Source organism: Aythya ferina (assembly GCF_964211825.1).
Source record: "Aythya ferina genome assembly, chromosome: 1".
Taxonomy (NCBI): domain Eukaryota; kingdom Metazoa; phylum Chordata; class Aves; order Anseriformes; family Anatidae; genus Aythya; species Aythya ferina.
In genome coordinates, this window is record NC_140296.1 from 129,885,459 (window position 1) to 129,900,986 (window position 15,528).

Here is a 15,528-nt window from a genome sequence, read left to right on the forward strand (position 1 = left end):
ACAGTAGACCTAATCAACTGCAAGGAAATGGTGTTTTAAAACAAACAAACAAACAAACAAAAAACAAACAAAAAAACAAGCAGAAGAGAATGAGAATGAACTGCCTTAAAGCTAATAAAATTCATTTTTATTACTCAGAATAATTTAGGTAAGTGATGAGAAAGGGGAAGAAAAATAGCATTTCTGTACAGTTTGGTTACTGTGTAATTTTTAATGAGGAGTGTCACAACATCTCTTCATATCATCTTATCACAAAGTCTTCATAGTAGGCAATGTTTGCTACTGACTACAGTTTATAGGAACAGAAGAAAAAATAACTGATCTGCAGAGTGAGAACTGTGAATCTGTCATGAATTAGAGTTCATTGGTTTTCTTGCATCACTCAACCACAGTGTAAACTAGCTCCTGGGCGTGGGGTCTGTCTGTGTGCATTTTAAATCTTGCTTAAAGTCTGCTTGATTGAGCTCCAGAATGGATCTTAAATGCTGAAATGACATGATGCTACTCCCCTGAGCAGGGAATAATGTTGCCGTTTGGGGTACATTGAGACTCAAAAGAGCAAACAGAGAGTTGGTACCCAAGAACCCTTGGATGCTGAAAGTGCTCTGCTGTTACCTTGTTTTGAAACCTGGCGAGTCAGTTCATGTCATTTCCTAATTTGTACTATATGTAAATATATAAAGGGATTTTGTGGGAATTAAGCAACAGTTTTTGAAGTAGCTCTAACAAATATTACATTTATGCATCAATGCTCTATGGATTGACATTTGTCATTTTAATTTTTATTAATTATGCGATACATGTGGCATTCTCTGATCAAACACCATCTTCTGTTGCAAGTGCATAGGATCAAAATAAGATTGTTTCCTACTCTGTAAACATCGTCTGTGGAAATGACTGAAAATGTATTTATTTTGTGTTAACAACACAGAATATATGATTTTATTATTATTTTTTAATTATTATTTATTTGCCATGTAATCTTTCTTCCAAAGCTGAGAAAACTGCTTTGGTTTATATCAGAATTCCAAATTCAGTTTCACTAAAATTGTGGAACAGTAGTTGATAGAAAGAGAATCAAGTTATATAGGACATAAAGAGAAGAACAGGTGAAATAAATTCAGGAGAGAAAATAGGTCTTTTAATAATTGTTGAAAAGAATGAAAATGGTTATTCCCTGGAACAGCCTATAAATTATTGTTTGTGTAGGCATTACTTAACATGAAGTGTAAGAGAGGAAGCAGTAGACAGAAAGTAATTGGTCTATAAAAAGCAGGTAAGAGAATGGAGAACTTGTATAAAAGCAGATCTATAAGTCCTGAGTGCAGGGTGATAAGCATTTCAAAAATAAATGAACAAGGCAAACATATTTCTAAACCAATAGAATTCATTTTGAAAAAGTCATATTCTGCATGTGGTATCTTATGCTACAGTTAACTCCAGTGGAGACAATGGGGCTACTTCTCAAGTAGCTATTTGATTTTAACATTTTTTTTCTGGCCTTTCGACAATATGATCAATTCTAGAAGATTGCTTTCAGAAAAAGAAAGTGATTCTAATGTCCATGTAGGAAAAGAATATTTTGATAGCTATCATCCTGTAAGTCTAGTTGTAATCCTTTGAGAGGCAAGAGAACAAATACACAGTAGAAATAAATAAATAGATGGGAAACATGAAGGCTCATGAAAAACATAAACAATATTAAACATAAAAAACCTTATATGTAAAGCAGAACATAATTATTTTAAACATTTAGTGGATTTAGTCACATGCCTGCCCTTCTTGTAGGATACATGCAAGATTCCTGATACTAAATGGATGGATTAAGATCTTGAAAAGTATAAAATCTTCTGGAAGGAGCATGGAATTCAGTCCATAAGTATGTGTGCAGTGTGAGGATTCCCTTCATAGGGTGGTTCGTGTATCTCATCTGAATCTTCCAATTAGCCTGGATGTACGTGTTGTTTCATTAATTAAAAACAGATAAAGTAACTATAAAAAGAGAAAACAGTAACACACAGAGTTGTTGAGAGGTGGGTAGGATGATGTTTTACCATATGCTTTGATTTAGCTACTAGAAAGAGGCAGATTTACTGAATGTCAGAAAGACAGGTATCTTCTTTGAAAAGCCACAATCACAGAGATCTTCAGAAGAATTTCTTGAGTAGAAATGAGGAAAAGGTTCCTAGGACAACATATTCTGCACAGGTGTCCTTCATTATAGTAACTTTTTACTTACGCTTAGCTTCTTTGCTCTGTAGCAACATCTGTCTCTTGCATTATTCTGAGGTAGCTGGAAAAAACATGGACCAAAGGGAATACACTTGTGGTAGTCCTTTGCCTGCTGTAAACTTTCTAGGTTTGGGCATAGTATACACAGTATATGTACACAGTGAGTTCCTATAACAATATTTTTAGAAAGATTGAGAAGTAGATACCCTATTCTAGAAGTTTGAACAAGTGAGTTTTAGTACACTCACTGAAGTTTCAAGTGGTGCAGCAAAGAGAATAAAGCCATAATATCAGAGGAATCAAGGGGAGACTGCATGGCAGCAAGTAATCAAATGTAAAATTACAAGCTGATATAGCTGGCTGAAGTAATCCCAAACACAGATAATCAATGGGAGTGAGGAACTTGGAAAGCAGTAATGCTGAAAAAAGATTTAGGTGTGTTAAAAAATTAGATATGAGCTTGTAATGCAACAAGGCAGAAAAAAAGGCGGTAACAAGGTAATTTTCTCCTCCTCATAACTGTGCTAAGATTGCACATTGCATTCGTTTCTGGCTGCGTTTAGAGAAGTCAGCAAACTGGAGGGATTTCAGATGCAAGCAACAAATGATTAAAGAATTGTGGGAGCTGATTTGCAAGGGAAGACTGAAAGAGGAAAGGCTAAATATGGGCCAGTAATAGCAAAGTAAATATACGATAACTGTACTAAATGATGCAGATGGTGCAAGCTCTAACGTGGAAGAGGAACAGTCCACAGTACTGAAAGAAGCTGTGTAAGAAGAATTTGGGGTGAAAGGAAGCAAACATGAGGCAGTGTTTCAGAACAGTGAAGGTGTTTTTTTTACAGTGTACAATATTCATAGTGGGAATGGGAAGTCTCAGTCTGTTTGAGACATTTTAGCCCAAATGAAATAGCTGGGAGCACACCAGAGGGCTAAGAGTGGATCATTGTTATATACCTGCTTCATGTGTGCTGCAGAATTGCACTGCCTTAGGAGAATAAGGTGTATGAACATGAACACAGGCCCTTAAGGGTGCAGAATATTTTCTTTTCTTTTATTCCCCAGCTTGGAGGGAGGTTCTCTCTACACAAGAGATCCTCCAAATTGCCCACAATAGAAAGGATGAAATTTTGACCAAATCATGTGGGGTTTGTGAGTACTTTGCTTCCTTGTCCTCTCAGCTACTCATGCAGAGGAATGAGGTGAAATACCTCATTGGTATTTCACCTTGGTATTCTCCATGGGCTACCAGAGAACAGATGAGATGATCTTACATACATTTGTCCTCTGAAGACTGTGGTGAATCGTAGTATGAAAGCCGAATAGCTGGGGACAGCCCTTTAGTCATTGCGGGCCTATGGCATTCTTTTTAATTTTATTAATAACTGCTGTTCAGACAGTCCTCTCAAATTTTTTGAATGGGAGTTAGCACAGACAGTGGGTTTGTTTCATAGGAAGAAAGAGGCAATGCAATTGTTTTTGACACTGGATGTAGATTTCATAGTACTTAGAAAAATGGAGTTTTATGTGGGTAGTAAGCATGTATTTTTACAAAGATAATTAATTTATAGCACATGATTTTCAAACTATTAGAAGGATTTCATGTATGCTGAAGTCTCTACCAAGCTGTTTTGATAAGTAGTCTTATTTTTTGTTTAGCAAGGTCTTAAGGGTGATCTTTAGTCCCCCAGGGAAGAGATCATAAAAGTCTTAAAAGTGCTTTTGCAGAGTTTTATTTATTATTTTTAAGCATAAAGATTACTAGCAAGAAGATAGCAAGGCTGTCATAGTACAACATGTTCTTTGTTTTTGCAGGTTAGAGCTAACATATTAGGAGTTCTCAAAATGCCACTTCTGTTTGTTAAGTATTTTGAGAGCAAATAGATGTAATCCTATGTTACATTCTTAAAATGAGTTTTGCCGGAGAAAGAATTGGTAGGAGAGATCTGGTCTGAGGATCTGTGTCAGGAATTATGTCACTAGCCATGTTTACCCAATACAAAATATTTGTTACTATTTTACTAAAGATTTGCAAACTTTTTGTGTTGTGAAGGGCACACTTCATTGAAAGAAATGGGATAAAGAGATGGGCTAAAAATAAAACTAAAATCTGTAGCACAAAATAAATAAATAAATAAGCAAACTGTTAGACATCCAATATAACAAGGCTCTAAAATTTCTCACGACATTTTCTTTTTTTTTTTTTTTAACTTCAAACATAAACAGTTTGCATACAGTTCTTTGATTTGCAATAAATTTAGTAGTAATGGTGGGATAAGCAGTAAAAAAAATACTAAACTTTTGTTGTATGATTTGGGATGGGCTGGAATGAAGATTAGCAAGAGGAGAAGAAATGTTTGTCTTTAAAGCATTGGTTATCAGATTGTGCTCTGTACTGTAGATAGCCTGATAATGGTATGTTGAAGATGTGCAGAGGGTCAGCCAGTCACACTGTGCTGGTTCCAACTACTTTCCAGGGAGCTGTAATGAAATCAGTGGGAATTAAGTGAGCATACGTTGCGCGTTTTCAAAAATTCTACTAGGCACCTTCTGTCTTTGGATACTTTAAGTCCTTGAAAAATCTACTCTTATATTCTGTATATCACAGAGGGTAAAGATAGAAATCAATATAAAATGAATTAAAAGTTATTCCTTCTTGTAAATGCAGCTAGCAGTTTCTAACTCATCTCCAAACCTTGGAAACACTTGAAATTTTCTCTTGCTCATACAGTTATGACTGCTGTCTGAGTATCATGGTATTTGGTAAAAAATCAAAGTCTTTCAGCATTGCTGTCAGCTATTGTGGGTTGGCACTTGATATAGGAGAGAGTTCCCAATTTCCAGGTTCACTTGATTGGTCTGTAGTGCACCACAGAGTGATATAATGGCTGAGTGTTTATTACATCAAAAAAATGAAAATACAACTGCTATGGGGCTTTTGTCCAATCTATAGGCTTTTTACCTGAATTATATAAATTGATTTATATAATTCAGCTGAATTATATAGAATACTCTAAGCCTCAGGAAATATCTATTATTGCCTCTTTTACATAAGGATGAAAAAGGTAGGAAAAAGGAAGGTATCTTATGTAGCAGAGTTTGTAGAGCAGATGGTCTTCTTTTTGAGCTTCAAATCATTTTCAACCGGGTTCATAGATGTCAAACACTGGAAATACCTGTTAGTCTTCTCATTTAAACCTCTGCCGGTATATCTTCTGTCTCATCAAGTAGAGGTGGTTAATTAGATACAGAACTTGACATCAAATAAATACAACCTGGAAGACAAGAGGTAGTAATGATTGCCAAAAAATAAAAATAAAAACAAAAAATAAAAAAGTGTAGCACCAAGCAAAGTATTAACATTTTAAATGTTGGATGGAGTCAGGCTAGATGGAGTCTGTAAATCTGGTAATTGGTAATACTTCCATATGGAATGTGGATTCTCAAATGCATCATATCATCAAAGCCAAAACAAAATCTGACTTGAGTTTATTTCATTTGACCATAGCATAATCATAGTATAAAGAAAAAATGTACATCTCTACTTGGTGTGTTTAGTCTACCTAATTCAGGTAAAATTCTTTCTTCTCTGCCATGATGACCTCTTCAGCTGACTCTTCAGCCCTATTCATCAACTCTTCATTCTCCATTACATTTCAGATCCTCCTCATCATTATAACCTCAATCCTAGGGAAAAAAAAAAAAAAAAACTGTGTAAGAATAGCTGTCAGTTTGCATGGCTCTGATTGCAGAACCAGAGCCTGAGGATGTACATCTTTCTAGGTTTGATTACGTGACACCTTTCAACATCTCTTTTATCTCTCCTCGGATTATGTGTTCTTGTCAGTTCTTAGTTCCTAATGGTATATTTATCTCCTTCCGTTTTTTTTTTTTTGTTTTGTTTTGTTTTTGTTTTTAAATCTCAGTGCCTTTTACATACTGTCTTCCTTTTATTCTCTGTATTCTCCACTGTTTCTTTTAAATCTTCTTGGGATCATTCCTTTATATCGCTGATGAACAACTTTGTTCCATGAAGGAAACGTATAGACAAGAGATGGATTTAAATGTAAGGTAGAAGCAAAGACATTTTACAATGTAAAAAGCACAGTATCCACTGGGATGCCTTGAGGAACATGTATTTCATCTTACTGAAGGTGCTAGGTTCACAACCACCACAAGCTATATAAGATTATGGTACTATCTGCAGTACAGCCTCTATGACATAGAATACAGAAGGAGACAATTTTCAAAATCACTTGAGTGATTTAAAGATATGATTCCCATTGAAAGTTGATGGTACTTATGCCCCTAAAGTTAATTACATTAATTAAGGCAAGATCCTAAATGGAAGGGTAAGGAAAAATAAAAGATCATTCTTGCTTTGTGAATATTGTATGTGTGTTGTTTCTTTTAAACCTTAAAAAATACTGGAAATGTCATGTCTCGTTTTTCTCTTAATTGCTGGTGGACCTTCTGTGGGCACTAGGAGTGTTTTTATAGCTTTCAGATTTTCCCTTGAAGTAGTTATATTGCTGAATCTTTAACATAAGCTTTTAGGGAAAGAATATCTATTAGGCAAAATAAATAAAAATAAATAGCAAACAATAGTTAGTACTGCTTAAGACATTTGTCTATAGAAGTGTGAAGTATTCTGTTTTTTGATTATGTCTCATGTCTCACTGTTAGCAGCTTCCTGGTCACTATGGAGATTATAAAACAGATAGGCCTCAATGTGTAATGTAAAAAGCAGAGAAAAAAAAAATTGCTTTTGTGTCTTCTTTACACATTATAAACGAGCAAAGAATGTGCAAAATTCCAACTTTGAAAAAAAGAACCCGTTAGGTAGCTTTTAGGATCACAAGCTCTTTAAAATCAGACAATATCAGTGCTTGTTTTAAAGACTTAAGTATTTTATTCCAGGTGTTTTCGTCTGCAAAGCCAAAAGCCTGTTTCTTATATATATGTATATATTTATTTATTTATTTTATTTTATTTATTTATTTATTTGTTTTCTGCAGATGCTGCCTTCTTGCATTCCATATGGTGGTAATTAACAGTTTCAGACTTAGTTTAGAGTTTTCTTTACTTTGATTAGTGGTTGGTTTGGGACAAAAATTTAGTATCACAGAAACACATTTTGTCTGAGTGCGATTGCAGATAGCAATAAAGTACATGGTTAGATGAGGAAGGAGAAGCTGAAATCTATTTAGAGCACTAAGTGATATTTTGGAAATCTCACTAAGAACAACCTGTTTCTTCTCATTAGGCATTTTGCTGTCCCTTTTTAGAGCTGAAATAGGTCTTGCTTGGACCCTGCAAAGGAAGAGAGAAAAGCTGAAAGATACAGTTGGAATGAATAGGTTCTTTTAACAGCAAAATGTTTGCACTTTTTATGAGAGCAAGGGTAACATTGTGTAATCTTTTAAAAAAGCTATTGCTCAGTGAGGATAAGTCCATTGTCCAGTAACATGACTTTTCCTGTCAATCACAAAGGTGACAAGGGGGCTAGATTAAGTAAAGCTTGCCCAAGATTAACAAAGGAAGATTATTGACCTCATTCTGAAAGGGCAGAAGCCTGTTTTATCATTAAACCTTGGAAGAGGTATTTCCTCCATAGATGGAAAGCTGCTTGGCGATACAGCAGCAACTTTATTGTAGCTAAACAAGTTGTCCTGTGGATTCTAGCTTGAGACAGAAGCAGAAGACACGAAACGTGGTCCAGTCCTTTTTCTTGTTGTTGCTGTGGGGGACAGAAGGTCCCAGGGTGTTTCAGTCAGCAGGATCTGTCTAGGTCTTGTCTCCCATTCTGAAGTGGGAAAAGCAAGAAGCAACAGCATCAGGTGTGGGTGAGTACAATCCCAGCACAGAGTTTGATGAAATGTGCCAGCACCCATTAGCAGGGCGATTTGCAGTGCAAACAAATGGTAGAGCCCCATCCATGGCGCAGCTGCTAACTGCATAAAACTGTTACCAGGATTAACAGTGCCAGAGGCTGGAGTGTAATCACACTTGAACAGGTGAAACGGCTATGCAGCTGAAGAAGACTCTTCTTTGGGAAGAGTGTGTCAGTTTTTCCTCTCTTTTGGTGACTGAGATAGAGGACTTCGTGGGGCTTGATAGACCTCACTTTGAAATGTCATTAGTTACCATTTGTTAGGGTGTTGTTGCTTTTCTCTCAGGTAGCTGAAAAAAAAAAAAAAAGTCATGCAAATTTGTCCTTTCAGAGAGGGAACCTGCTAAATCTCACATGTTAGATGTTAGGGGGACCTTCCTTCTCAGGGGTTAAATGTTAGGCTGTTGCTGGGATATCTTTCTTGCCATTAAAAGCTTTCTCCGAGTGTTTTCAGGGGGATGGTTAAACTCATGTACTTACTTTTAGAGGAGTTTGCTAAAAGTTTTTTAATTTTTTATAATCATTGACATGAGTAAGTTTTATTTGGAAATATCTTGTATTTTCTTTTTATATTGTTAAACTCCAGAACCACTGAAATTTCTTTTTCGTTTTCCTCAATAATGACATAAGAAAGATCAAAATAAACCAGAAGTAAGTAAAGTGAAAGCCAAGATAATAACTGAGCATTTCAGGTGGTTGTTCTGAATGACAATAAAAGGACCATGGACAAGTGGGGAAGGCATATTCTCGAGCTGATCTGCTAGAGTATACATGTTGAACTCTCATCAATGCCACTAGCTGATGTGTGCACTCATCCGCTGGTACAGAAAGGAGACGATTCCTCTTAGACTGCAAATCACGCAATGAATGTGTGATTGCTACAGATCTTTTTGAATGAATAATTCACTGGTGTACCATAATTTAGCCCACTGAGATGTGATTGCAGCTGTTCCGCTACTGTATATGTGTTTTGATTAAGTGGAGTGTATGTTAAATCCCGCAAGTGTATAAATAGCCCATGTATGTGATACGCAAACACCGCATACATGCACACATAACAAGAGCAGTCTAGAGAAAAAATTTGTTTGGGGGATGACTGCTTAGATGTGTAGTAGACTATATGATTTATCTTTAAAAAGCTGTGTAGAGCATTCCCTTTTCTTGTCCAGCTACAGTCTTCTTAGCTGTGGTACTATGTAAATACTTTTAGCCAGAACTGTGGTATCAGGGCATCTCTCTCTTTTTAATGATTTTTTCATTTCAAAACCTTTACAATGTAAGAAATTACTTCTTTAGTGCCTATTTTACAGGTAGAAAACTGAAATGCAGACACAAAGGTGACTTTTCCCATGGTTACAGAGAACCTACAAGAACAAGGACTTGAGTGTTCAGAGCCCCGTCATTATGCTTTTTCTCATAGACTACTCTGCTGCCTTTCCCCATCATACTTTCTTTTCCCCAGAATTGGAGGCAGAAAAAAATCAGGGATACTAGAAATATTGTGGGTTCCCTTTCAATGTCAAGCAATTCGAGAGTTCAAAAATTACCTTGTATTACCTTACATATCCCTCCAATCCTTGTGTACTTACATTTCTTTTCTTATAACAATCTTGTTATACACACAGAATATATTTGTAGGTGTAAAAACACTTGCCTGCACAAAAAAATGCATGTGGAGACAGTGATGATTCCTGGTGATTCCTAGGCAGCTGTTGCAAGTCCTTTGTGTTTGTGTCCAAAATGTGACATACACAAAAACATAAATGAGTGTCTTTGGGGTCCATTTTGGAATAAAAACAAGAAACTAGTGCCTGATAAAATTTGGAAAGATATTGTTTCTATAAATAATTAATGGTATAGGTAGGTTTAAGAACTAAGGATGGCATTTGGCTTATCTGTTTTTGAAGTATGAACAAGAAAGCAGCTTTCAGGATATTTCCTCTTGGCATTGTCTGTAGGAAAAAAAATTACCACTTGGTGACAATAGGTTTGAATGTTCGCTAAAATCTGAACTGATGCTGAAGTTCATTACCTAGTTCATCTAGATCAGCATTAAAAACTTAGTTTTCTCAGGTCTGTACATGTGGAAAAAAATGCATTCAACTCCACTGACTTTTGAAATTGAACATTAATAACTAGTAATTTTCCAAGTGCACAATAAAAATGGAGGGAGTTTCAAGAAAAAAAAGGAGTATGTCTGTTGACTAAAGTTGGAAATGTTTTCAGGTCCTGGTCAAAAGCTCATTGACGTCAGTAGAAAGTCTCTCATTAACATCACTGGGTTTGGCTTTTGGGGCATATGATGGCCCACATTGTAATCTCAGTTAAATCCGATTCTGTTAGGGAATTTATTCACTAGTAAAACACATTCAAGCTGCTCAAAATTGTTTGCACTAAAAGTTTTCTTAACCAACAGTAGTCTTTTTGCCAAAATGAAGTAATCTGTGAAAACAAATACATTCTTTACTTCATATCTTCCATGTTGCTTTATTCGAATTTCGTTGAGATAACTTCTAGCAATTAATTTTCTACTGAGGAAAAGATATTTTTTTTTGCTGAAGAGTCGGGGTTTAGGAAAACCTTAAAAATTATTCAAGAACAAAAGATAAAGGTGTTACCAAAAAATCACTAAAAATGGATCCTGTCTCCCTTTCATAAAATAAAAACACTTTAAAAATCAGTAAGATTTTTTCAACCAAGTCTGTAACTTAGATCAGAAGATGGTCCAGTGGCTTTTGTAGAAATAATATTAATTAAACATCTGGAATACAAAAATGCTATGGAACAGTATAATCAGAAAAAAAAAAAAAAAAAGTCTGGAGAATCTGATAAAAATTGTTAATGTTTGCCATGGTATATTATGCAATGCATGTACTCATTTTTTGGAGTCTTTGGCCTAAGTTTTGCAAGGTATAGATGGTATACATTAGCAGAGAAAAAAAAAAATGTTTCAGAGATTTGTACGGAAAGATATCAGAGATAAAAGGGGAAAGGAATATGTGCCGAGAATATTGCTTTATGTTGGAGGAGGCGTGGAGGAGAAGGTTCTCACATTAATGAAGGCGAGTTTGAAGATGCTGGAACCATTTCTGGTTTCCATTAAAATTAATGAGTAGACCTCTGTGGACTCTCACGTGAGGAGGGTTGTGTGTATATTCCAGGAAGTCATAGAGTTTTGTCACTGTGCTGCCAATGAAAGTCATTAGGACCACCTTTGTGAAAAATACTGTCTCTGCAAGAAATGAAGGTATAAGATAGAAGAGGGGAATAGAAAGAGAATTAGAAGATTGAAAACTATTGCTTCATCCCTTAGAGATGGAAGAACTGCTTGAACTGTGTGTTAAAATAAATCATATGACAAAGGGCATTTATATTTGATTACTATTTCATTTCTTATAGCAACTAGCCATCATGGCATTAAGTACTTTATAAAGTCAGGAAATTAATAGTCCTTGTAAAAATTGAAGATATTTTTCCAAAGAAAGCTGTAAAAGAGCAAACAATTAAAGGTAATCAATATCATTGTTATTAGGAAACCTATGAGTACAACACTTCTTCTCAATTAGGGAAAAACTGTATTTTATGTTTCTCTCTTACAATCTGATCTTTCTTCACTTCAGCCTGTAATCTTGGTTTATGCTTTATGGATAGCCTTTGTTCTGGGTGTTTTTGAAGCATTGCATGTCTTTTTAAAGGTTTCAACAGAAGAACAAACAGCAATGAACTCAAAGAACAAAGGATTTTTCTTTCTTTCCATCTTTTTTTTTTTTTTTTTTTTAACTTCTTTAAGAAAAGAAAGGTTTCAGCTCATTTTTCTCTTCTTTCAGGAAGTTGATGGCAATAAAGTGATGTCTTCATTTGCCCCGCACAACTCATCTACCTCACCCTTGAAGGCAGAAGAAGGTGGGCGTCAGAGTGGAGAGTCATTGTCCAGCACAGCCCTGGGAACCCCTGAAAGGCGCAAAGGGAGCCTAGCGGATGTTGTAGACACCCTTAAGCAAAGAAAAATGGAAGAGCTCATCAAAAATGAGCCAGAAGGTAAGGCCTGGGAAAATGGCCAAAATTTTCCGTTTTGTTTTCTTTTCTCCAGTTTCTTTGGATATGTATACTTTTTAATCTTCCTGTTTTCTGCTCCATTTGCTTTTTCTTGCTAGCAAAATTGAAGTAAAGAACTCATAGTTTTTGTCTACATTATAGGTAAATTTTAACAATATCCCATCATAGTTAACATATTTAGCTCTTCCCAAATGAGAGCCTTTGTCTGACATATGGTCTTCTTATCACAGTTACAATAGACACATCATCATGTTAACCCTTTCAATATGGGTATAATGAACATTGTAGTTTTAACAGCCTGGGGATCATTTACACCACTCCTTACCCCACCATTTTTAGAGCAAAAAGCAGGGTTATCAGCAAAGTATTTTTTTTTCTGAAATCTTGTGAAAAGTAGACATGCCATTATTTGAAAGGTAAGACGTTAAATGTGGAATTTCTGAAAGCTTTTGGATGGAGCATGTCTTATCATGTCATTCTTTATTTACCTGTAGCGCAGGGTACAATGCGAACAAACAAGAGTACAGGCTTTCTCTGTATTGTGTGTGGCCAGCAAGTTCAGCCCAGACATACAGGAAACATCTCTGGAGAATCAGTTTCTTTTTGGGACTGTATGTCCAGTCAGTGATGATGCAATTTGTGCTCTGTGGACTAAGGCCAAGCATCTCATCCCTGAGAAGCCACAGAACAACTTTAAGTAAGATTTTCAGTTCCCATCTTTTTGGGGTAGAGTCAGCTTCCTGACTGGAAGGTGTGATTTTCACTGTATTCTCCATAGGTATCCAGCATGTATATTTACAACTAGAGTTCCAGGAGTCTGTAGACCAGTTGGTGTTGCATGAACTCACTGAGCCTTATTCCCAAATGCACAGTAATAGCACTGTGTTTTCATTTACACTTGCCTATCCTGTTGTAGAAATTAATTTCAATTGTTTGAAAGCATAGTCTTCAAAGACACCTCAGTGTTTAAGCTTGAATGGACATCACCTACAACAAAAATTTATGACAACCTCCATACTGGAATGAAAATATGGATGCAAGCACAGCCACACTGTCACATACATGAGCATGATAGGACTGTGAATTAATCTTCTCTTCTTGCCTGGAACATGCCGTAAGGGTCTGCTGGGAAACAAATTCTTTGCCTCAGCATTTTTTTGAATATTACATAGAATCACAGCATTTCATTTAGAGTTTACATTAACTTAATGGCCAGTGCTATGACCTACCTTGTGCCTTTGAATGGAAAAGTTCTTTCCTGAGTATGGGGTGGGAGGGTGGAAGGAGACCAGACATATCTGAAAGAGCAGGGGCTTCTGTGCAGTGTATAAATAGTGTGTTGACTATGAGGTTGTACCATCTGCACCGACTTCATTGAGGAAAGGCCACAGATAGCCATGAGAATGGTTACAGAGCCTGTGCATTATCTCAGCTCTACTAAAATGAAAATATACAGTACAAACAAAAGATCTACAGCTTTGTGAAGAGATTGGAAGAGAGGGGAGGGAGAGAAACTGAATGTTGGGCTTTACAAATGCATGCACCAGAAAATCTTTTCTTTCCTCTAGCCATTGTTCTATTGTCTTTCAAAGGCCATTAAAATGAACAGCAGGTTGTGATGAAAATTTCATTAAGCCCTAGTTAAATCATTATGAGGGTGCCATATTCATGTCTGCTTACTCCCCATCCAGGAAAAAAAAAATAATAGAAAAGGTTGTTTTTTTTTTCCCTTTCTCCTTAAAAGCAAACTAACAAAAGTTCATAAGTTAGAAGAGAATGGGAAATGGGACATGAAACAAAAGGAGGCCAGTTAGGTGAGCTGGCTAGGAAGAAAATTAGACTTGCGTAAGAGCATTAAAAGGTGTTGAGGGACAAATACATCATTTTGACAAGTCTCCCTCCCCTTTTCCTTCAGCCAACATGATTGTTTTTAAAGTGGATAATTAAAAAATATGTATTTCTGGGTGCAGATGGCAAGACTGTTCTTAGAGATCCTCCACAGATTCGAGTCTCTTGCCCTAAAAGAGTCTCTTGCCCTAAAATCATGCTTGTAGTAGTACATACTTGTACATACTGTAATACAGGCATGATTTTTCAGTTCCAACTACAGTAGAACATCTACATATCGTCATGTCTTCTTCATGTAGTGCTGAAGTACAGAAGTCAGTCACCACTGGTCAGGTAATTAGCATATTAATGAATTTCCTTGTGAATAAGAAAAGTTATCAGTGAAAATCTTTAGTAGTACATGTAGATAAGAATTCAACAATGCATGATCACTGTTTATTTCAGTAATTTTTAGCCTTTCTAATCTGTGGAGCTGTGTAGGGTAAAACCAAGAATCTTGGTTAAGCTTTGCTATATTATGTCAACAACAATGATATAATGCTTTATTTCTCTTTGGGAAGAAAGGGGAACATTTGCACCAGTAACTGAGGTTTAATTAAATCAATTCCCCATGAATCTTTCGAAGACCAAATATGAGCCAGATTCCCATTTCTCTATGTACTCAGAAGTTTATATATTATTTAACTTGTACAATGGCCTGTGTTTGCTCTGTTTTTATTGTTTGAAATTGCCTTCTGAATTACTGTGGGAAATGTGCTTTTGAAGCATTCTTTCAAATGGCCCATTTCTTCAAAATGGGAAAAAAAAAAATGCTGGTTAGACAACTTTAGGTCTTGATCCAAACCTCCTACCAGTCAGTGAAAGACTTCTCTTTTCTTAAATGGCTTTTGAGGACAAATGAGATATTCCAAAATATTGATACAGGTCTGACTGTTTTAAGAAAGTTTATTAACATAAGGCAAATGGTTTTCTTAAATTACGTTTGTCAGAAAGTAAGTTATCATTTAGTAAATTACATCAATAAATTACATCAACTTTTACGGTGTTGTGAAACTTAGTGCTCAGAGTGCATGAATGCACACGTGTATGCATGCATGTATTTGAATATATACATGTGCCCACACATGCATTGACAAGGGAAGTATCTCTGTTCATATAAGTGATTTCTGTGTTGCTTTGTTGTATATATGCCCTTGGTTATTATGTTCCCTATAGGAAGCCATACTACCTACTAATTCCTAAGAACTTTCCAAAAGCTTGTCACTTCCTTTTCTTCCTTGCATATATGTTTGGTTTTGATTTTCATAGGGTTTTATACTTAGCTCTTAAGCCCTGTGCTCTTTTTTTTTTTTTTTTTCTGTAAACTTGCCATTTTACTTCTGCTTTATGAAAGTACGTGATTGACAATGAGTCATACTGACACAGAGGCATGGAGTGTTACAGTGAACCTAAAACTTGTGGAATTTTACTCATTGCTAATACAGTGTTCATTTTTCTTC

At 35.8% G+C, this 15,528-nt stretch overlaps 1 protein-coding gene across 21 annotated transcripts in view; it reads left to right on the plus strand.

Moving 5' to 3' along the window:
• Positions 1-15,528, plus strand: part of SOX5 (SRY-box transcription factor 5) — a 650,695-nt gene that overhangs the window by 414,435 nt on the left and 220,732 nt on the right. For all 21 annotated transcript variants that reach the window (XM_084509197.1, XM_084509199.1, XM_084509212.1 and 18 more), the window contains one exon: positions 11,953-12,163. In XM_084509197.1, the coding sequence (XP_084365323.1) occupies positions 11,953-12,163 (211 nt within the window). The remainder of the gene's footprint in view (positions 1-11,952; positions 12,164-15,528) is intronic.